Source organism: Larus michahellis, chromosome 1 (genome assembly GCF_964199755.1).
Source record: "Larus michahellis chromosome 1, bLarMic1.1, whole genome shotgun sequence".
Lineage (NCBI taxonomy): Eukaryota > Metazoa > Chordata > Aves > Charadriiformes > Laridae > Larus > Larus michahellis.
In genome coordinates this window covers 105521198-105543511 of record NC_133896.1, presented here as the reverse complement: position 1 = coordinate 105543511, position 22314 = coordinate 105521198, and the positions used below count along the sequence as shown (strand labels likewise).

The 22314-nt window shown below is 40.1% G+C and overlaps 1 protein-coding gene across 6 annotated transcripts in view; it reads right to left on the bottom strand.

The window, feature by feature from the left end:
• The window catches only part of EPHA6 (EPH receptor A6), a 512920-nt gene extending 501251 nt beyond the window's left edge, over positions 1-11669 (bottom strand). For 5 of the 6 annotated variants that reach the window (XR_012588748.1, XM_074597837.1, XM_074597854.1 and 2 more), the window contains exon 1: positions 10918-11669. Coding sequence is in view for 4 of the 6 variants with exons in the window: in XM_074597837.1 (XP_074453938.1) it covers positions 10918-11020 (103 nt within the window). In the remaining 2 variants the exon portion in view is untranslated. The remainder of the gene's footprint in view (positions 1-10917) is intronic. The other variant, XM_074597874.1, reaches the window with a different exon arrangement.
• Between the last annotated feature and the right edge of the window lie 10645 nt (positions 11670-22314).

Genomic DNA, 22314 nt, shown 5'->3' with positions numbered 1-22314 from the left:
GGCCACAGAAGGCCTGCTCAAAAAAATACTGTGAAAAATACTAGTTTTGAAGAGATTCAACTCTGAAGAAATAACTCTGCCTGCAGCCTTATGTTTGCACAGAGCCATGTATTAAACAATGGCAACAACAAACGTTAGACCCTTCCAACCAATAGCATTCATTTCTCTGCGCTAGACGAGATGCCCTTTAGATAGTCTATAAAAAAATGGAGTATATGATAACATCATTATATTCATCTGCATCTAGGGGAACCATTAACGTGACATGGAATACCATCTGATTTCCTGGTAACTTTTACAATCCCAGACTTCTCCAGAAGCCGTTTTTATACAATATCTCTCTCTAGTAGACCTTTTTTCTTTGTGCAGTGTACACAATCATTCCTCTTCCTTTGAATACAGCGCTTCTTTATCATTTCCAAAATATACCATTTTTAAAAGGCAAATTCTTACCCTTAGCATGAGATGTTTCTCTAGATTTCTTACAGAAGTAAATTAAGCTAATTCTTTCTGAAATTCTTGGTCTGGAAATCTGTAATTTAATGATTTTTTTTATCATATACCAAAACCACAGGGTAAACATTCCTACTGTTTTCTCAGCAGCAACAGAGTTTGTGTTTCCATCGCATCTGATGGCAGTCTGAGTGTGGGTTTGGCTGAGAAGCTCATGTGTGCCACACTTTTCATCATGTTTCTTCATTCCTACATACTATCAGTATTCATATTTACCTAAATTAAATGTTCCTCTAAGAAATAAAGTCCACTAAACTGAATGATTAAATCTAACATAACCCTCTGAGTGGGTGTTCCTGCTGTATCATTCTGGCATCTAAGCATTTAACTTCAGCAATACAAACAAAAGCAATCTAACAGAAACAAAGGTTTTTACATTTCCCTTCCTTTCCCCTTCAAAAATCTTCAGCAGCCAGACACAACCGAGTTATGAAGGACTATGCAATTTTATATGGTCCCACTTTGTTTAGCAGAAAGTGCTCGATTCAAACCACATTTTGAAATATGAATCCCTCATCCAAACGCTTTTCATGCAATCAATTTCCAGCCACAAAGATGGGGAGCACTACAGAAAAAAAAAAGCTAGGTCTCCTTTCATACTTTAATATGTCCAAAATATATTTGAACAATTTAATTCTAAATTTTAGCAGAATCTTTCCTATAGAATTTGATTTTAAAACAGCAGCTGGAACCCACTGGGAAAACTGGCCTGGGAAATTTCAAAGAGATAATCACTTTTACCAAGATTAAAATGCTAGTGCATTATTTTTTGGAATGCTTTCTAATTCATTCTTTTAGTCCTTTATTTTAAGCTAAGAAGCAACCAGCAGCCAGAGAATACAAATTACAGCAGCAAGTGCACTCTAACCAAGGGTCCCCAGCCAAGACAAATCACTCATTACATGCATCAATGATACTGTTTGCTATATGTGACTTTTCCCCTTTTGTTCTAGGTGCAGAAGCCATTAAATGGATTGAGACAGTAGAGCTCCCAGTAAATATACCTTTTACTATGTCCTCATTCTGTGTGTGTACCTTCACAGTGGTTTGTTACAGATGGTGCCAACTGCCCACCTTTCTTTTTGCAGAGAAGTGACACAGCACTGATTTTATTCTAAGCTAAAACCGGTGTAATTTCAAAAACCTGTTGGCATGAAGGAATGCCGTATTACAAATGCAGTTAACATATCTGTACCTTAAAATGTTCACTCTGAATTGTTACGCTTATGTTAGTGCTTCCCACGTAAGAATTGCCTGTGCTACCTAACAGAGCTGCAGAGATCTACAATGAGCTGCTGTGCATCTAGCCCTCATTAATCTGGTATTACTCTTTTTGGAGAACTTGTCAGCAGACAGTAGATACCTTCAAAGACTGTCTGGAATTCAGTCAACTTAGAACAAATAAAACCACCTCTCTTAAGAGGAAAAAATGCTATTGGTTCTTAAACATCTACTTAAACACAAACCAAGAATTTATATTAAAATCAAGAGTATTACACCTTTAAATTCTTGTTTCTTCCTAGAAACTTTAAGTGGAATCTTAAAAGCATAAATTCATACAACATGCAGGACAGTGGAAGAGGGAAAAATGGAAAGTGGGTGAAAGGAAAAAAGAAAGACCTTTTCCATGTTTCCTACGCTGGAACTGTTTTGTACCAGCTGGCACAAGGAGGAGAGATGCATAGATACAGGCCAGCCCTGGTCATACATCCTCCCCTACAGCAGCATCTGGGAGAGTGTGTGGGGGCTTCTCTGTTGCACCAGCTCCCCTCAACCCCCATGTTTCCCAGAAGAGTATTTGAAGCAACATTAACACTAGAGTTACAGAAATGATAAGGCTCAGGAAGCTGGTGACCAAGTGAATGAAGCTTGGCTTTCTCTAGTGGGGAATACAAACAAAATCAGGATTTAATCTTTCCTCAACATTTCAGTTTGCTTCCTTCTTCGCTTAGAGACAAATCACAGTAACACAGGACTTTGAAACAAGGTGTGAGGTTCGGCAGAGAACTACATGTGGGGGGAGTCAGGGATAAAAGCTTGAAAACATTGGGATCATTTAAAACAAATTTTGTAATTTCCTATTCCTTACAGATTTTCAGAGAACAGGGAAAAGATTCAAATTTAAAGTTCTTTGATTCACCTTGTTTCAGGTCTGTGTTTGACATTCACACAGTTTATTTTACCTTGTGTTATATCATTAAGATTTTTTTAACAATGAAATGTTTATAGGGTTTTGAATCAAGATTTCAGAATTATTGTTAACCATGAGCTTCACCTTTTCATATTTAGAGACAAAATACATTTTAAATCCTCAGATTATTCTTATTTTCAATCTATATATAATTTCCTCACACAATAATTTTTTTAATTTAAAAAAATTGACCCTACTGGACCGTAAAAAATGTCAGTCAAAAATACTACAGCATTTTTTAAGATAGCGTTAGATTAAAGATCAAAATATCCCTACTTTCTTTAAATACACATAATAATTATTGAGGTTTTATGTGTTTAGAATGTGAATAGATTCAAAAAGCAAAGTAATAGTATCTGTTGGCTTAAAGGTTGAGGCATACTCCAACATACTGAAAAACCATTGTTTAAAGAGCAGAAAACTATTTGTACTGTATATAAAGCTAGGGAAAAAAACACCCATGCGTTGTTTGGGTGGTATTTTCTTACTATCTAATAAAAGTATCTAAAGCATCATAAAAATACCTTCATTGATTAAAATAAATAAATCTGTATTAAATTATCAAGGTATTCAGGGTTTTGGCGCTCTTGGGCTTTTGTGTTTTTTTGTTGTATTTTGGGGTTTTTTTTTACAGGATGATAGAACTTAGTCCAAATGCAGAGATCCAAGTACATAAGTGATAAAAATGCTAACATACAGAAGTATTATGTTGTGGGGGTGAGACAATTAAAGCAGCAAAATTTTGCTACTGACTAAGAAAAACTTCAGGGGTGTTTGTTTTGTGTTTTGTTGGGATGGTTTGGTGTTTTTTTGGCGGGGGGGGAGGTGTTTGTTTGTGTATTTTTTTTTTAATACAATGGATTAGCAAGCTTCAGATATCCATATAAAACATGCAGTTGATTTAAAGCCAAGATTGGTCTCTAAAATTAGTACTTACATTACAAATGGATGCTAGATTAATTGAAGTGACTTCTCTTTAATGCCTACCTATTTTGAACAGGCTTGTTCTTAGACATGGGAAAGATGAACAGCCTACCTACACAAAAAAAAAAAAAAAAAAGGAGAAAGGTGTTGCAGGACTGATAATGAAAGCATCCTTGTAACTTGTACAAGGATCGCTACAATAAGTAGTAGACTGGGAGACTAAGGGGATTACAAGAGAAATGAACCAGATGAAGATAATTTCACTGTTAAATTTTAGAGGCAAAATTTTGTACAGTCTGGAAATATTCTGGCATTGTTACAACAGAACACAGAGTGATGATTACTTTGAGAAATAAGTACAAAACCATAAAGAAATGTTTACAAACGCATTTTTAAAACCCTACAAATAAATAAGACAGACAGACAGATCAATCGATCGATCGATCTTTAGGTTTTAACAGGTCATACAAACTTATTCCAAGTAAGAAAAAACAAACATTACTAGAAAAAAATCTGAATTTTACACAAGTTGCCAACACAGAAGTTCACAAAACAAAAAATGATAAGGAAGTGTCACTCAACAATTAGTAAGTAATCTAAGAGAAAGGTCTGGGGAATCATTTTCTCATAAAGTTGAGTAAGTTGATTTGTACAGACCAGAAAGAAATCCTGCAAACAATTTCATGTGTTTATCACGTAGCAAAAATCTTCTTTTCGGTAGCAATTCTCAGTTCCAACATCTTATCATAAAGATTGGCATACCAGGTCCAGAGGGACCTAGAAAAGCTAGAGAGGTGGGCCCAAGCAAACCTTATGAAGTTCAACAAGGCCAAGTGCAAGGTCGGGACAACCCTCGTTACCAATACAGGCTGGGGGACGATGTGATAGAGAGCAGCCCTGCAGAAAAGGACTTTGGGGTACTCGTGAATGAAAAGCTAGACATGAACCAACAATGTGTGCTTGCAGCCCAGAAGGCCAATCGCATCCTGGGCTGCATCAAAAGAACCGTGGCCAGCACGTCAAGACAGGTGATTCTGCCCCTCTACTCTGCTCTCGTGAGACCCCACCTGGAGTACTGTGTCCAGCTCTGGAACCCTCAGCACAAGAAGGACATGGACATGTTGAAGCAGGTCCAGAGGAGGGCCATGAAGATGAACCAAGGGCTGGAGCACCTCTCCTATGAAGACAGGCTGAGAGAGTTGGGGTTGTTCAGCCTGGAGAAGAGAAGGCTCCGGGAACACCTTATAGCGGCCTTCCAGTACCCGAAGGGGCCTATAAGAAAGCTGGGGAGGGGCTGTTTGCAAGGGCATGTAGTGATAGGACAAGGGGCAATGGTTTTAAGCTAGAGCAGGGTAGGTTTAGATTAGACATTAGGAAGAAGTTCTTTACAATGAGGGTGGTGAGACACTGGCACAGGTTGCCCAGAGAGGTGGTGGAGGCCCCATCCCTGGAGACATTCAAGGCCAGGCTTGATGAGGCTCTGAGCAACCTGATCTAGTTGAGGATGTCCCTGCTTACTGCAGGGGGGTTGGACTAGATGGCCTTTAAAGGTCCCTTCCAACCCAACACACTCTATGATTCTACGATTTACAAGTTCAAAACCAGCTTCTGAAGTTGTATTATTCACAACAGATATTTTTTTATTGACCTCTCCTGCATGGTAACATGGGTCATGGAGGTCAGAGTAGATTTTGGACAAATAATTTCTTTCCCTAGTTGTCTACTTCCACACTATTTACCAGTCTCTCTCTCTGCCACAGAGCTCAGCATGTTAACAGGCACAACAAACAAAAGGCCAGTCCCTTCTTTGTATCAATGTCAAGTTAGAGAAATCCAGTGATCCTAATGAAACATTCCATCTTACGCACACAGCTGGAATAAGAATAGATCCTAACATAGCTATGCGATAAAGGAACATAAGAACAATAAAATGATTCTTATATTGCACGTGTATCAGTTTCTAAATATCGCTAATCTGTTAATTGAGATTTTAAACATGTTAGACTTTTAATTTAAAAAACATAATTAGCCAACAAACTGGATATTAACTTACTCTATCTTACTGAAAAACAATTTACTGAACTTCTAGACTTTTCTAAAATTCTCAAGTGAGAACTCTAACATCAGATACCCTAATCAAACCATCAAGTACAGTTTAGATCTAACTAATTAGATCTAAAAATACGTATCTGGAAACACGAAGGAGATTTCCATAAGAAAAAAAGAATACTAATTTACTGCATGCTTTTTCCTTCTCTCGTTTGTAAACTATTTGACTTGCCAAAAGAAGTGTTGTCTGGCCAAAAATTAACTGTTAAATTCATTGGAGGATAAGAATGGTCACTCTGGATCAAACACAAGGTATATCCAATCCAATACTAAAGGCCAGCTTGAGAGCAGACAGCGGCAGACACTTTGAAGAGGACTTCAGAAGAGTAGGCGCATGTAGGGCTCTCATCGTCCCCTCTGTGTTGGTGTCAGTCTGGTTTCTAAGAACTACGCTGGCTTGTTTCCTGACACAGGCAAAATGCTGGCTGAAACTGAAAACACCAATCTCTGAATAAATCATGAGAGATGGAAAAAACATTGCTCACTAACTGTGAACTATTCTCTTCAGTTTATTTTTCCATACTCCCTTATAACCCTTAGCTTAAATTTTGACTAGCCTCCTTTCTCAACAAGGACAAATTGTATAGTTTAGGAAACACTTTAGTTCCTCTGTGGAGTCTTCACACCCTCAAATTACATAAGTACTTGGTTTTAACCTATATCTGCTTAAGCTATACATTTTTAAATTTTTAATATTTCCATACCAATCCTTCTTACTTGTCCAAAACAAATTAACAAAATATCCAAACAGCACTCAGTACTGCCAAATACAACACCAGGAATATATCATGAAGCATCTGTTTGTCTCATACTTATGGCATGTAAATCAAGGCTTTTGGATAAAAAGCCATTTCATGCATATCTACAACTGTAGAAGTTCTAAAGTCTTCATTATCACTCAAGTCTATATGGATGTAGAACACATGGGTAAAAATGTTTTTTAAAATTTCTTAATAGCTTGAGAGTAAAATATTATTTCCCTCAAGGGAATTACACACTTCTACTGCAATGGTTTTGTTTATTTAATTTTCTCATTTTTCTGTAATGATGTAAATGCTCACAAAAAACTCTAGCTGGGCAACTGAACAGTGCAACCCACCAGGACGAGTACAATACAGGCATCAGCACAAGCACAGTACCTGAAGTGCTCAAAGAGAGATGCTCTAGCAGAGAAACATCAAACTCATTCAGAGAGTTCAGTCTCTACAGACACTTAGTCCTCAGTCTCAGTGTTGCTACAGGAAAATTCTAAGTGCTGTATTCAGGAAGAGTGCCTATCTGTGATGGATTACACTTATGTAAAAATAAATATGTGAATAACAATAAGCCAACTTCTCTGAACTGATGAATAACTCAAGGTCATTAGTAATCTGTCTGAGATTTTAATACCAGAATCAAAAAGCTTTATTACCTACTTTGAGCTACCCAATTTACACCAAGTGTAATCACTGTGAAAATAAAGGCTATACGAATTTCGGAACTGACATTTGACACTATTTCTTACCTCAATTTTTTTTTGTAAGATAAAGAAAATGAATATAGGTGCCTTTTAGAAGGAAGCATAAAAAGACCAGCCTTGCATAACCTGACATGATGTATCGACACCTGGTAACTGAAAAAGCAACAACTTCCTTTTACAGTTCACCGATAGACATAAACATTATAAACTCCACAAATTCTATAGTTTACTTCATAAATTGATTGTCTGGTGACAGACAATGTCAGATACAGTTTGAAAGCAACTATAGTACAATAATTCCTGCTGGCTTACATATATGTGGAAACATATACGCATGCATGCTTAGCACAGGACACCAAACTGTTACCTGATGCAACCTTTATCTTAAAAGCTCATACATGTTTTGCACAAGGAAGTTCACAGCTCAGATGCTATTATCTGTATTTTCAGGTTTGAGAGTAATTGTCCAATTCATTGCATTCTGGCAACCAAACAGCAAACTTACAACAGAGGCTGAAATTTTGCATAATAATGCAACTTGTTCATAACTGGATGTCATGGACAACTAATGAAAATTTAGATGAACATGCAAGCACTCACTCTACACCATCAATTGATGCTGATGTTTCAAAGCAGTTCTGTTTCAGACTGCAGTGGTATATTGTTCCTATGCAGCTCCACGGTCTTGCCTACCTACAGGGTCTTTCTTAGCAGTAAAAACTAGCCCTTGGCATGGTCATAATTTGTTTTTGAACTTACCACTCCATTAAGATGACTGAGTAGGTTCACTTCCCTGTCAACAGTATTGTTTCTGTTTGCCTTGCTACAGATACTGTAAGAAACCACGCATTGATTTACTGGATGAAGAATGACAACCTAAGAGTCAACCTAAGAGAACTACACAAAAAAAAAATATATCTTTTTGTTTGAGGAAAACAAGCAAAAAGATTAATTCCAACATAGTAATAACAAAATTTATAAGACTGGAGTATACTAATTCTCTTAAAATCCCTCTTTAATAACAGGAAATAAACCATTAAGAATGAAGTGGAAGGGCTGTCTGTTTACCAAGTCAGATTAATAAACTTATTCCCCTTCCACCTTTTTTCCCCAAACAATCAAGAAACCCAAACAAAACATTCCTTTGCAATTTAGTATTAATGCTGGTGTGTTTGTAAATACAAAATAGAAGACCACATATATTAGATAGTAAAGGCAAGCTAAATTATAATTATTAATGAAAACCTAATAGCAATTATTGCAAACATGTTTCCAAGACGTACATTCTTAAAATATCACCTTGTGAAAGTTTAAGAGATTACTTTTTTTTCCATCAGTTAACTGCACAAGATTTCAAAAAATTCTTTACAGCTGGGATTCCAAATGTTAGTAACTAGCATTTTAAACTTACACATTTAAGAGTTTACAGAATGGGCAAATTCTTTACTGTAACAATTTTCTTTTATACAATTCCTGGATTTATAGAAAGTCATCGTTAAAAGTAAACTCTTTTGCTAGCATTTTATTAATTGGATGGGGTGTGCGTTTTGAAGCACCTGTATTAATTCAGTAAATTTTCAGTCACATGTGTTTTGTTGAGTTACACTTATTGTTTGACTTCTATGGTACAATGACAGTAACAAAGATAAGAGGTTGCTCATTTTATTGGAAGTTTTGAAACAGGTGCAGAAAGAGAAGTTATTCACAAGTTAGTCTATGCAGCCAATGCCTCAATACCTGAACTTGTTGGGAAAAGTTACATCAACATCAAAAAGCCTCTTCATCCTTGACAGACCTTTCTTTGGTCTAAACTGTTAACTTTAACTATTTTTCCCATTTTTCATCTGCTTTTTAAAACACTATTTAAACATTACTAATGTAATCCCAGGAATCTCAAATACTAGTTTAGAAACCTAATCTAACAGGCATTACTTAATAAAAATTCTTTACCTTTGATGCATATACTGTGTCTTGGTTATTCTACAACACAGCGAACAGAGTTTTTTAAACCTCCTTTATGTCTCTTGTTAGGCCTTGCGGTAATGTAGCAGACATTAGCATGCACTAATGAGAGTGACATAAAAGGAAAACTGTGTTGTGCTACTATGAAAATCTGATGTCTTCTAACACATGAGTAAGTGCGAATTCTAATACAGCACTGATATGACTGTATGTTATACAATCACAAACTGAAATTAATCATCACATTTAGTGTAGAAGAGGTAAAGGAATAATTCTAACATGGAACGTCCCTGCCATAACTGACCCTGATTGCTCAATGTATTTGTGGCCGTACTATCATATTTCCCTTTTTCTATATATTTTATCTCTCTTCTTACTGTTACCCATATGGATACAACAGTGAAAACGGACTGTAAAACAGAAGTGTGAAAAAATACGACCTATATATCTGATAGTACTCCACGACTAAAACCAGTTTGTTTTCTCTGATCATTAGTTTCCACCATAGCTATTTTCAACGCTCCTTTCAATAACAGTGGGTAAAATAATTCCTGTCAGAAGCAACATTTAGAGCTACCTTTCAGTTCCCATATATTCATTCATGTCATACTAAAACCCCAATAGATGAAATCTAAATTGTACAAAAATAATACTAAAAGTACGGAAGACTCTCCTGATTTAGGAATAAATACATCCTACATCCTCCACAACTTAAGTGGAAGGACATACATTAAACAGGAAATGCTGAATGCTGAAGTTAAGGAAAGGCTCTGCTCTATCCAGATGTTCCATAACATATAACATGATGTTTCACAATCAGTTATGGGGTTTTTTTCAGTTCTTCCTAACCAAATTTGATATCCTCTGGGTGTGCTATGCATTTTTATTTTTATTTTCCTAAAAAGGATGATTCCCTTCTTAATCCAGAGGCATTTTTCTTGAATACAGACATTACAACCTAAAGAATTAAACTACTGTCTTCGGTAAGACCTGAGGACCATGCACCTGCGGCAAAGACTTTAAATGGGATTTTTTTCGGACAATCAGACAGTAGCCCGTAAAAATTAGGTGTTAAGGACGGTCAGGCACCTCAGCACAGTTCGCTGACGAGCGGCAATTTCTCTTAACAGGCGGTGAGCTCTCTCAAACCCATTCTGAAGGCGCTTTGCGTTCGGCAGGAGTCAAGTAAACCCTAAAACCGCTTTTCAAGTTAAAAAGACGCTACCGCTCCATCTCACCGGGAGGCAACTTTCGGTTACCTGCTCTTCAAGCAGCTCAGCCACAAACCCCGCCGCCCCGGGGTGGCTGTTTGAGAGCCCCGCCGTTACCTCCCTGCCCCCGGCGCCGCTCGGCGAGGGACGGCACCTCGCCCCTCTCGGGGACGCGGCCCGGGCAGGGGGGTTTGCAGCAGAGACACCCTCTCCCCCCCGCCCCCGGCTTCCCTCTCGCCAAACACCCAACTTTGGCGGGGCCGCGGGCACAGGCGGCAGGAGGGGGTGGTCGCCGGGCGGTGACCGGCCGCCGCGCCCGTCCCCGCACTCCCTCTGCGCCCTCAGCGCGCCGAGCTACCGAGAGGGGCCGGCGGGACCACCGCAAGCGGCCGTCGGGCGCCACAACGCCCCGACGCCCCGCTGCCCCGGGCCGGGCACAGGTGCGGACGCCCCCTCCCCGCCGGCCCCTCGCATCCCGGGGCCGCCAGAAAGTTGTCGGTAGCCTGCCCTCCCCGGCCCGCACCCCCGAGCGCCGCGGCCGCCCTTACCGTGGTTGCTGCCGACGTGACCGGCGGCGGCGGGGCGCGCTGTCAGCAGGGGGAGGAAGAGGCCGACTCTCCAGAGCAATCCCCTCACCTCACAACACCCCATGGCTGGTGCCCGCCGAGCGCCCCGCGTCCTCGGCCCGCCGAGGCTCCCCGTCCTCCTTCAGGCCGGCGGGGAACGCCGCCGCGGCTCCCCCGCCCGCCGCCCCGGCAGGGTCCGGTGCGGCCCGGCGGGTTGCGCTGCCTGCACTGCCGCCGGGGGCTCCCCGGGCCGGGCCGGGCGCATCCACCAGCGGGGTCCTGGGGCACGGCGGCGGTCCGGAGGGCGAGGGCGGGAGCCCCCGCTGCCGCCCTGCCGTGAGGGGCGGCGGCGCTGGGAGCCCGGAGAGCTCCGGCAACTTCGAAGCGGCGGCGGCGGCGGGAGGGGTCGCGCCCCGCTCCCTCCGCCGGCTTCGGCCGGCGGCACCTTCAGCCCCTCAGAAGCGCCCCCGGCAGCTTCATCAGCCTCCTCCGCAGGAGCAGCCTCCTCCCCCGTCCGCGCCGCACGGCCCCCCGCATCCCCGGCCGGAGGCAGCGCCGAGGGGGCTTCAGTTTGCCACGGCGGAGCGCCTCGCCCTCGCCGCCGAGCTCCCGAGGCGGGCAGAGGGAGAAGGGCCGGGCGCCTCCTTCACGCTCCCGAAGGCATCAAGGAAACTTGTGGGGCGGCATCCCCGCCGCTCGCCCCTCTCAGTCTCTGTCTCTCCCCCCTCTCTGCCGCGGAGCAATCAGAAACCAGGCGGCTCTGGTGTGATGTTCGCTGCTCCCTCCCGGTTTGCGTGCCGCCCAGCCGCCTGCAGTTCGTTTTTGGTTTTTTTTTTTGGTGGTGGTGGTGCCGCCGCCGCCTCTCCCCTGCCGCCTGCGGAGCGATCGCCCCCACCGGCGCGGCCGCGGGGCCGCCCCGCCTGCGCCCAGCCCGGCGGGTGGCGGGTGCGCCGGGAGGCCAGCGCGGCCCCGCGCCGGGGGGCGCTCCGGGCACAAGGCGCCGCCGCCAGCCAACGGGCGGCGGGGCGGGCGGGAGTGGAAGAGCCGTTGGAGCGGCGGCGGCGGTGGCGGCGGCGGCCCCTCCTCAGCCGCCCCTCCTGAGGGGAGCGCGGTGCGGTGCCGGGCGTGAGGCGGGCGAGGGAGAAGCGCCCCCCTCGCCTCGCCGCTGCCGGCAGCCCGCAGGTCAAATGCGGCCGGTTCGGCGCTAGAGGGGGTTAGTTGACAAGGGAAGGGGGGGAAAAAACAACCGGGCCCCGGCCGGTGCGCTCGGCTCGGGAAGGGCCACGGCGGCGGGGCTTCGCCGTTTAAAGGTGGGCGGGATGCGGGGCGGGGGCTGTGCCCTGCCCTGGCGGCGCCGGCCCGGGCCTCCACCGGCTGGTAGCGGCGTGGGGGTCTCGCAGGAGAAGGCGGGGGCATCACTAACCGGCGGGAGAGGCGGCGGCTGCCGGCTGGGAGCCGCTTCCTAAAGTTACGCCGAGGGGGTGTTTGGGGCTTTTTCTTTTTTCTTTTTTTTTTTTTTTTTTTTTTAATTTCTCAGTCAGGAAATAGGCCGTTGTGCAGGGCTGGCGGTGGGGAAGGCGGGTCGGGCAGGGAGGTGGCGGTGTGTGTGTGTCCCGGTGGGACCTGCCGGCCCTGTGAGCGCCCCCCGCCCCGGCCAGGCCTCGGCGGTTGGCGGCTGGGACGGGACGGGACGAGACGGGACGGGAGGGGCTGGCGGTGGAGGTGCCGCCCTTGGAGCACATCTCAGGCGCCCGGGTCCCTCTCGGTTGTTTAATTCGTCCAGCATTTCCGTTTCTGGATTTGCGCGAAGGCAGAAAAAACCAAAAACCCACCCCACAGGAAGATCCTCATATCCGTATTTCTGAATGTGAGTTCCTAAAATCAGGTGTCTAAATCCACACCTCAGAGAGAAACAGCTGTCTGATTCCCAAGGTTTCTGAGTGTTCCACAAATCCCATTGAATGCAATGGGTAATGCAACTACAAGATTTTGCAGCAGAGAATATCAAAGTTCCTGCTGAGGTGCCTAAACAGGTGCTCAGAGAAGCTGTATATGGAAATAATTACTTCATAATGCAAGAATAAAGAATATTTTTTAAAAATATTATTTTACGGATTATTTTCAAAGGAAGTGTTCAACAAAGCCAACACAGAAATATATATTTGGGATTTTTTAGAGGCATTTTTTCAGATTACAGCGGGCCTACAATAATGCAATATTTCCCATATTTAGCTGTATTAACAACGTCCTATAATGAAATGAACCTTTATTCAAAAAGAAGGTTAACAGGAAAAGCTTCAGGAAATATTTATAAATAGCGAACAAGTCATTAGTATTTTGCCTTAGGTTCATGGGGGAGGTAAAAGGAGAAAAGTTCAATTTTGGAATTTGGGGGTTGGACTAGATGACCTTTAAAGGTCCCTTCCAACCCAAACTATTCCATGATTCTATGTGTCCCAATACTGTTCTGTTTTAGAATTAACACGGTCAAGAAGGGAAGTAGCACTGATATTACAAGGCTAGCTTTTTGGTGTAATGGGTGAGCATTCAGATTTTTCTTCTGCTCTAATTCTTGGCTCAGTAGTAAGATGCTTCCCAACCAGACTGACAGAAAAAAATTAGTGCAGGACATATAAAGGGCCCCCAAATTAAGATGAGTCATTTGCGCCCTGCGGATTATCAATACCACTGCTTGGCTGCAGCCTCTGAAAAAGACTTTTTGTGTGTTAATTTGCACAGCAAAAGTAAAGTGACATTCCTTCCCTCAGGTCTGCTGTTGCATGGTACAGATTTGGGGTTTTTATAATAAGCTTTCCTCAGACAGCCCTAGTAACGTGTGTGTGTATATATATATGTGTATATATATATGTTTAGATGTGTGCTTGCACTCTCCATATACTTATGTGCACTTGTGCATCTCCATGTACACCTGCATGCACGTCATATGGGCACGCTGCACATTATGCATGGTTCCTTGCCATTAATGAAGCCAAAGTAGACTTCTCCAAGGAGCTTAGAAGGTCTGGCTTACCACTTCTTTCGCTTTTAAGGAGGCAGTGAAAGATGTGATAGGAGCGTAGACAAAATCTTTTTTGTGTTTCGTCTCACATGCAAAGCACAGCTTTGTCTCCTGGTAACCTTGAACTCCACAAGCCACAGGCAACTCTTAGGTAACATAGTAGCTAAAAGGGGTGGCATCTTCTCTTAATTGTCCCTTCACCAACTTTTAACTGTCTACAGAATTTCCGGGGGAACAACTTTGAAAAAACTCCACTCATTCATCTACACACAGATTAAATTTTTATAACCTTGTGTATTACCATGAATTCCAAATTAAATCTTAACCACTGTGCTTTAATCTTTCAGATGTATGCAAACATGGTAAAGGTAACGGATGAAAGCAGAAATATTAAATATAAAAAAGGTAGAGTCCTATTTATATAGCCTTTTTTTTCCTGAAATTTAAAGCCACTTAGTATTGTAAACAGTGCAGCAATAAATGCTGTAAGGGATAATTGCACCAGGAAAAACAAAGAGGAACCACAGTTTGAGAACCTTCATAGTCAGATTTCTAGAGTAGGTTTCTGTAGATGCGAGGAAATCCATATATTACTGTTCCTGAAACAAACCAGGATTTGATCTTTCCTGGGAACAGAAAAGTTCCTACTCTGTTTTCATTGTCACTTTCTTAAATAAAGGGAACCTCTTTCTGTTATAAACAAACAAAAAAAAACAAGAAAGAAAATATAGCATAGGCATAGAATTACATGTAATAAGCTGTCCTTTTTTCTTTGGGCAGTTACATATACATAATTTATCTTTAATGTACCATGATTGTATTAATTATAATAAAGCTGTGACTTCCTGTGAAAAAGAACAGGCATTCCTTTTTTTTTAATTAAAATTCCCCATAATATAGTGTGTTTTGTGTTAGTCCTTTGAGCCATCATTCACAACTGTATGTGATTTAATGTGATCAAAGTAAAAATTTTAATTAAGACACTGACAAAGAACAGCTTTACAATAAACTTAAACCACATTTTCCATACAGTACTCAGTAGGAATCACTGATTTTAAAATTAGTGTAATATTTGGACCAAGACATTAGGATTTTTTACCACTCACGCATACTGACCTAAACTGTAACATGTACACTAAGAAAAAATATAAAGTAATATTGATCCCTAAAGTGTGAACCAATAGCTTTTTTAGTGAAAAAATACACTGCCAATTCAGCAGTCTAACCAAAAATGAACCTTTTAATAGTATCTCTCTTATTCAGGGTTCTAAATTACACTTTCCCATAAAATTGAAAGTTAATTCCGTTTTGTTATACATGGTATTCTTGTTTCTGCAAAATTATACACATAATTTTTTAGGTTTTTTGACACTAGATCACTACTGGTACTTTTCTTTCTTCCTACCATAGTGGCCAAATATGCCCAAATATTGTATGTGCAGCAATTCACTTTAAGTTTTTAAAGTATTTGCATATTTTGGCAGTTTTCTGTGTTCAAAAGATGCACACACCCTGAGAATCAAGGGGAAAAAATAGAAGGTTCATAAAGTTTCAGCCTTATTACCTTTTCTATTATTGAAAAAGGCAATGAAAGAAAACGGATGATAGTCAAAAAGAAAAGTGTAAATTCAAAGAAATCTGTTAGAAAGATAAGCATACTGAAACTAGGCTGAATAAGTATTTGAATTCTGACATTAAAAATATTATTTGGATTACAGAGCTAATGGCAACACCTTAGTCATGAATTTACTATGCTGCAGAATATTTTGTTATAGGCAATGATTCCTACACATACAGGATCCAGGAAAGTCATTTGCCAAGTCTTGCCTGCTAATTATGTAAGTTATGTTACTAGATTACATTTTTCTTTTCAATAGACTTGTATATAGCGTGGACATATTCTGAGCACACTAATTCTAATGCTCTGCACCATGTAAGAAGGTGCAATTTAATTAAGTGACAATGAACCAATTATAGTGAACAATGTTTTAGGGAAATTACTGACAAAATGTGCAGTATAGTAGTTTCATCCCCATCTAGTTACATGCACAAGCTTTGAATTGCCTCAAATTATTTTTACACTAAAACTACTGAATCACAATGATAAGATTATACAAGGTACAAGCTAGTAAAATGTTACACATTTTTCAAAGTTTATACATTACAGTTACAGAAGAGCCTATATGACAACCCTTTCTTCATCACCAGTATTGCCTTTTGCATTTCCATAGTAATGTATAAAATAAACAAAATATCAAAATTTTAAAGAGGTGATACAGGCAAATCGGTTACCATGTTTTTCACTTGCAGTTCCTTCAAATAAATCTAATTATTTGGATTAACAGGCAAAGCAAAAGATACAGTCTGAGAGCTTTATGTTTTGCAGGAAGGTCTAATAGTAATAGAATTGTCCTGGAAATCTTTCAAGAATAACAAATTGCTTGGCAGTGAATATTTTCAATATTTAAATTTAGTGAGTGGAATCTTGCCGCAGAGGGGCAAAGGGATTCCAGATAAAGGCAGCAGAATGAATTAAATCACAGATCCTGAAGGAGAGGAATGGAACTTCTAGACCACAACAATAAACACTGTGGCCTCGTTGACAATGGAGGAGCCAAAATTTTCCTCGTAGTGTTGGCAAAGGTATGTCAGAGATGTGGGTATGATTGTGGTTTAGTAGAGCATCTGAATTAAAATGCAAGAGAGCAGAATTACACATTAATCAAGTTTGGGAGTCCAAGACAGGTAAGCTTTTATATAAGGGCTTTATCCATCTCAGTCAATTAAATAATTCTAGCTGAATTAATTGCAAATTTGAGTTTGGTCTCTAAATGATAAAATAATTTTATTCACAAACAAAATGCTTTGGAAAAAAAGAGAAAAAAACCCAACTGTAGTTACTAGCGAGTGAACCAGATTCTGTTGGCGCTCCCCAAACAGTCCTCTTGACATAACGGAGAGCGATGAAGTGAGGGCAGACTTCAAGGCTGTGTCTAAACTGTTTATCTCCTGGAAGTTCAAAGACTTAGATTGCACTCTTAACAGCACATAAAGCTTCTTAGCTTCCTTTCTAAGAATATTTAGGACCAACTAATGAGCGTAGTGAGATACTTCTTCAGTAATTAAAAGTAATAGTAAATACAGCCGTAAATGAATGTATAATGGTAATGCTATAAACATTCTGGGTCACATTAACAAGATTATGTGCCCAGTTTTAATGACCTATATTTCAAAATGCCATTGAAATTTTACTGCTAAAACTTAAAAAAACATATTTACAGCTTTAAAATATACTTAAATTTAAATTTGGACCCTTTTATAGAGAGGCAAGAACTTAAATTTCACGCCGTACTCTTAAAAGTTGTGAAATCAGAAGTAAGGAAAAGTAAGGTCAAAAATATTAATTCATGTTGTAGGTTGTGATAAAGCTGGTGGTTTGCTTTTGAATGGTGTTAGCTATGGACAAATTGGAGCTGCCTGTATCTAAAGACTCAAGTTTTATAATACTTTAGAAAAATGGAAAAATTTTCACATGCTTTAATATATGTTGCTTCTGAAATCAATCCCTGTGGCTATATACTATTTTACTTGAACTAATACTGTATCTACTTAAAGATTTGAATCTTCCTGATTGTTTTTTCCTTTTGGAACTGCTGCCATGTAGATGAAAATGAGAAAACACCGAGTTTGGCTCAGTACAAATAACAATACAAGCAAACAACCAGACTTATTATAAAGACATATATTTTTGCCCTTATCCAACTACAGCTTAATGCAGAAATTGCTTCAGGCACTGGAGCAGACGTGTTTATCATTACCACAGATTAATGTTCTGTTTGAACAGTAACTTCTATTCATGCTTACATTATCTTAGTATGCGGTGTGGTGTGATGTATACATTTCTGCACATCAAGATGGGCTAATCTCCTCTACGGGAAGCAATTGTTCCCATGAAAAACTAGCAATAGGATGTAGTAACTACATCATAAGTGAGACATGGGTAGCAGTTCTGTCAATGTAGCTGATATAATCTGAACTACTCCCAGAAATGGTGAGTCAAGTTTTTTTCAGTTATATGCAATGGTCCTTCGCACCACCACCAAACTAATCTGATGCAATCACTTGGTCTTAAATTCTACACAAAATATTGTAATTAATTTTGAAAAAGAAACTGTTACAAGTCTGAAAACATCTGTCCTTGGCACACACTCAAACTGACACGTGGGAAGTAGGCATTCACAATGACTTCAGTAAATTTGAACCTCTCAGGCAACCTTTACTTTGCCCTTAAAACATGAGAGACATCTTGGAATGCAGTCACAACCTATTAATTGAACTTCGCAAAATAACAATACGTCACCAAGTTTATTTACTTGAAATAGCCACAAAATGTCCAACAATTTTAAACACAATTAACACTTATTAGTTTCAGAAGCCCTAAAACTGAAGTTTTGCTTGGGCACCATGTTGTTTCCAGAAGCAATGACAATTCATTTATTAAGCACTTGAGGAATGCATTTGGATGTCCAAGAGAGTGTTGCACATAACTGTAATGAGACATGGGATTATGCCTTCAGACCTACCACTAAATATTTATATATGTGTATGTATGTGTAGGTGTATGTGTGTATAAAAGTAAGTGTGCACATACATATTTCAGCATATATACTAATTTTTCCAAATATGCGACCTAACATTGCGGTTCAAATCGTTGTGATCATAAGAAATTATCTGTTTTGTAAGGACATCAAGTAGCCTGCATATTTTATCTATGCATTTGGCAAATTAACATTCAGGTATTGTTTAATTTTTAACGATTTTTAAATTTTAAAGATGATAAAATTGATAACAAATTGCAGACTGGTATTAACTACTGTAGGAATATCCTCAAAGTCTAGCTACTTCCGTAATTTTCATATGTGAATTTCCCAGCTTTTTATATTCTCATCATTTTTATAGATGACGTATTTACATTATTAGGTGCTGGGTTGTGGCATTGTGATCAGCAGACCCTTTTCAGTATCTGTGGATACAGCTGTATTGCTAGAGACATCTCCCCTTCAAACTTAGTCTGATTGAAGGTCCCCTGTATCTGTCTAGAAATAAAACACATAAAGTGGGACTGGGCTAGACTGGACTACAAGGAAAGTTCTTAGGCTTAATGCTTTGAGTGGACAGCCACGGAATTTTTTCTTGTGAATAAGTACTGCAGATTTATTTTTTTTTTTTTTAGTATAAAATGTGTTTTTGTGCCTTCATTCAATGCACAGGATTAGTAGTGTTCAGGACTGTAAAATCAAGTGAGGCAGCAAGGTATTACAAACATCACTTGTATGAGTTAGAATGTAGCCCTTCAGGAAGACAAACTCAATTCTGTTCTGACGTTTGCTGTAGCCTTTTGCTGTGACGCCAAAGCCACTGACATCAATGTTAATCACAGTTAGCTGAACTGCTGATCACGTAGATGGGAGTTGTCAGGAACGGATAAAACAGGTAGTGACCAAAGGTCACAAAGTTTAAGAATAGCCTCATCACTTTGTCCTCACCGGGAATGCCCCTCTCCCCGTCTGTCTTCCTATAACCTTCCGTTCTAACTGCAACCCACTTTTCTTCTATAAGTATAAAGGCTTTGAATATATTTCTTGGTTGTTTGATCAGACACAACATTAAGGAAATGTGGGACACGTTACTGAGGGGAAGTAAGAAATAAAAGACCTCCCTAAGTTTTGCAAGCCCAAAAGCCTTATGATTTTAACTAAGGCTTTGGTAAATGAGAAAGAAATTGCTACACATTTTCTGATTTGACCCACTAGTCTATGACACAATGTGGTATCTCAGATTGCAGTTTTGTTCCATCTTATTTCCACTGAATTAAAAGAGCATATATAAAAGGAGTCTTTGTAACAGGAGATTTGCTTAAACCTTGAATAAAAATGGAGATGCTTCTTTCCTTGGTAATATAGTATTGTTTAGGTCTCTTCAGGCAGGTGTGATAGGTTGGGCTAAATAGGTTGGGCAGAAATAACAAAATAAGCTATTATACTGCCATTAAATCTGGCAAGAACGGAATAAGATCTATCACATAATATGTCACTACAAAGGGAAAACCCCCCAGAATTACTAAAACGGGCATTTTTTAAAAGTCATGGGTCTAAGAAGAAATCAGTCAAGAAACTGTTTATCTTGTCAAAGCTCTATGGGAAAGCGTTTAAATTTCTTTTAGCAAAAAGTAAAAATAATAGTAAAAAATGAAAATCCAAGGTGTGCGTATGACTTAACTTTGTGCCAGTAACCCCTTGGAGGGCTTACTTTGAACTTTGAAACTTCTCTGCTTACAGCGATTGTCTCTACACAGCGATCTGTTGCTTTATCCTTGCTATGATTCATTATTTCTTAAGAACTTCTGCTTGACTTTGCTCACTAAGATCCTTTGCTACCACAACTTCAGCTGGCTGCCTCTTACTAATCCTCGCAGTGTTTTCTAATAACGTGGAACAGGATTTTAACACCTACTTTCTAGATGCATGGTTGCTTCTGTTCATCAGGGTTTAATTCACAGTATAATTTACTGTGGTGCTGTGTAGGTTATATAAAGAACACCTATGTGCATCAGCTGTTTAAAAAGATCCCATGCAGGTTGAGGGACTGAGGGTGAACAAACATTTTTCTTTAAAGTCTTTGAGGAACAAGCATTGTCAACGTTCTGTTCCATACATTTTCTCTCCAATCCACAACACACAAGAAGACTCCTATTGGGACCACGCTATCCACTGAAATTAGAAAGATTTCAGTAAGGTTGCCTTTGATCTTTAAAAGATGATTTAAAATAAAATAATTACCTCACATAAAACAGAAAAGTTTTCACTTTTGTTCCTGAAATCTATAATTTGAATCACCTTAAATACTTTGTCAGCTTTGTTAATAGTTATTAGATAACAGAAGAACACACGTAAATTATAAGGCCCTCCAAAAAAACTTTGAAAAGAGTCTACCTGTATACCACCATCAGTTTTGTGAAGAATAAGATATTTCTGTAAATACATATAACTAAATATATTTGTTGTAGTCATCAACTGCTGCTGTAATAGGGGAAAACTACAATAATAAATAAGGTGGTGTACCTGGGAACCAGGCGACTGAATTAGTAGCTTAAATCTTACAATAATATATAGCATTATATAGTATGAATCATGTCATCTTCTGATCTGTGAGTTTTATTTAATTCCAGAATCTGAAAAGATATATAATCACTGGACATAAGATGTAATAAATGTCCATTAAATAAGTATACTACGAGACATTTCAATTTAGAAATGCAGCCACTTCTAAAAAAAAAGTTTTTCGTAGAGAGCAAATCTATTTGAACCGCTGATCATGGGATAATGAGTCCATGGCAACAACTCAGGCTAGCATTTGAAATATTTTGTTACAGATGCTTTTAATAATCTAAGCCTAAGTTTCCAAAACCTCTTTTCAAGGTGGATTGCTGGTAATTCTGAAATGTTTACTTGATGCTATGTTGAAAGTAAACAGTAGGCAGAAGTTAATGCTTTTTGCCCTGAAAAGTATTAGGGTAAATGGTGTTCTCATGGAGATGAGGGAGATGAAATAAAACAGTGCCACTGACACAGCTTTTTAAATTCTGCCACTTTTAACTACATTGAACAAGGAAGAGTATTTTCAAAATGCAGAATACAAAACCACTTTAAATTATTTTCTAGTCAGAAGCCATAAAAGGATGAGAACATGGAGTCCTTAACTTCTTAGTATTTCAGAACAACCAACCTAACAAACTACACTCCAAATACTGTTTTCTAAGACTGAAAGGCCAGTGATATCAACAATGCTGATTTTTCAGGAAAAGAAATTAATCTTAAGGATGCGTAGTATGAATAACGAGCACAAGGTGAACTGTTACAGGGACTATCAAATGCGTTTAAAGCTGAATGTTGTCTGACTTGTTAAATTGACAGATTTTAAGTAGTATATGGTGTTAAAGAAGCTGCTGCCCAAGCATTCACACACCATTCAAGGAGTTGCACACACATTACCCAAGTCTTTCACTGCTGGGACCGGGGTCCCTTGGCAAGCAGGTGACCCCAGTGAGCCAAGGGGTGCCCCTTTCAACTCCTCACACACACACACACACACACACACACACACATGCACTTACTCTCAGGCACCCTCCCTTTTTCTTCAGGCTCGACCCTAGGTTTCCCGCAGCAGAGTCTCAGGTGCCGGATTTTATTAAAATAAGCAATTTAATTAAAAGGTACAGCAGCAAGGTCATCCCAGGCTGGGTGCCTCCAAAAAGGGAGGGACCACGAGCAAAGAAATCCCTGGGCAATTACACCCTTGTG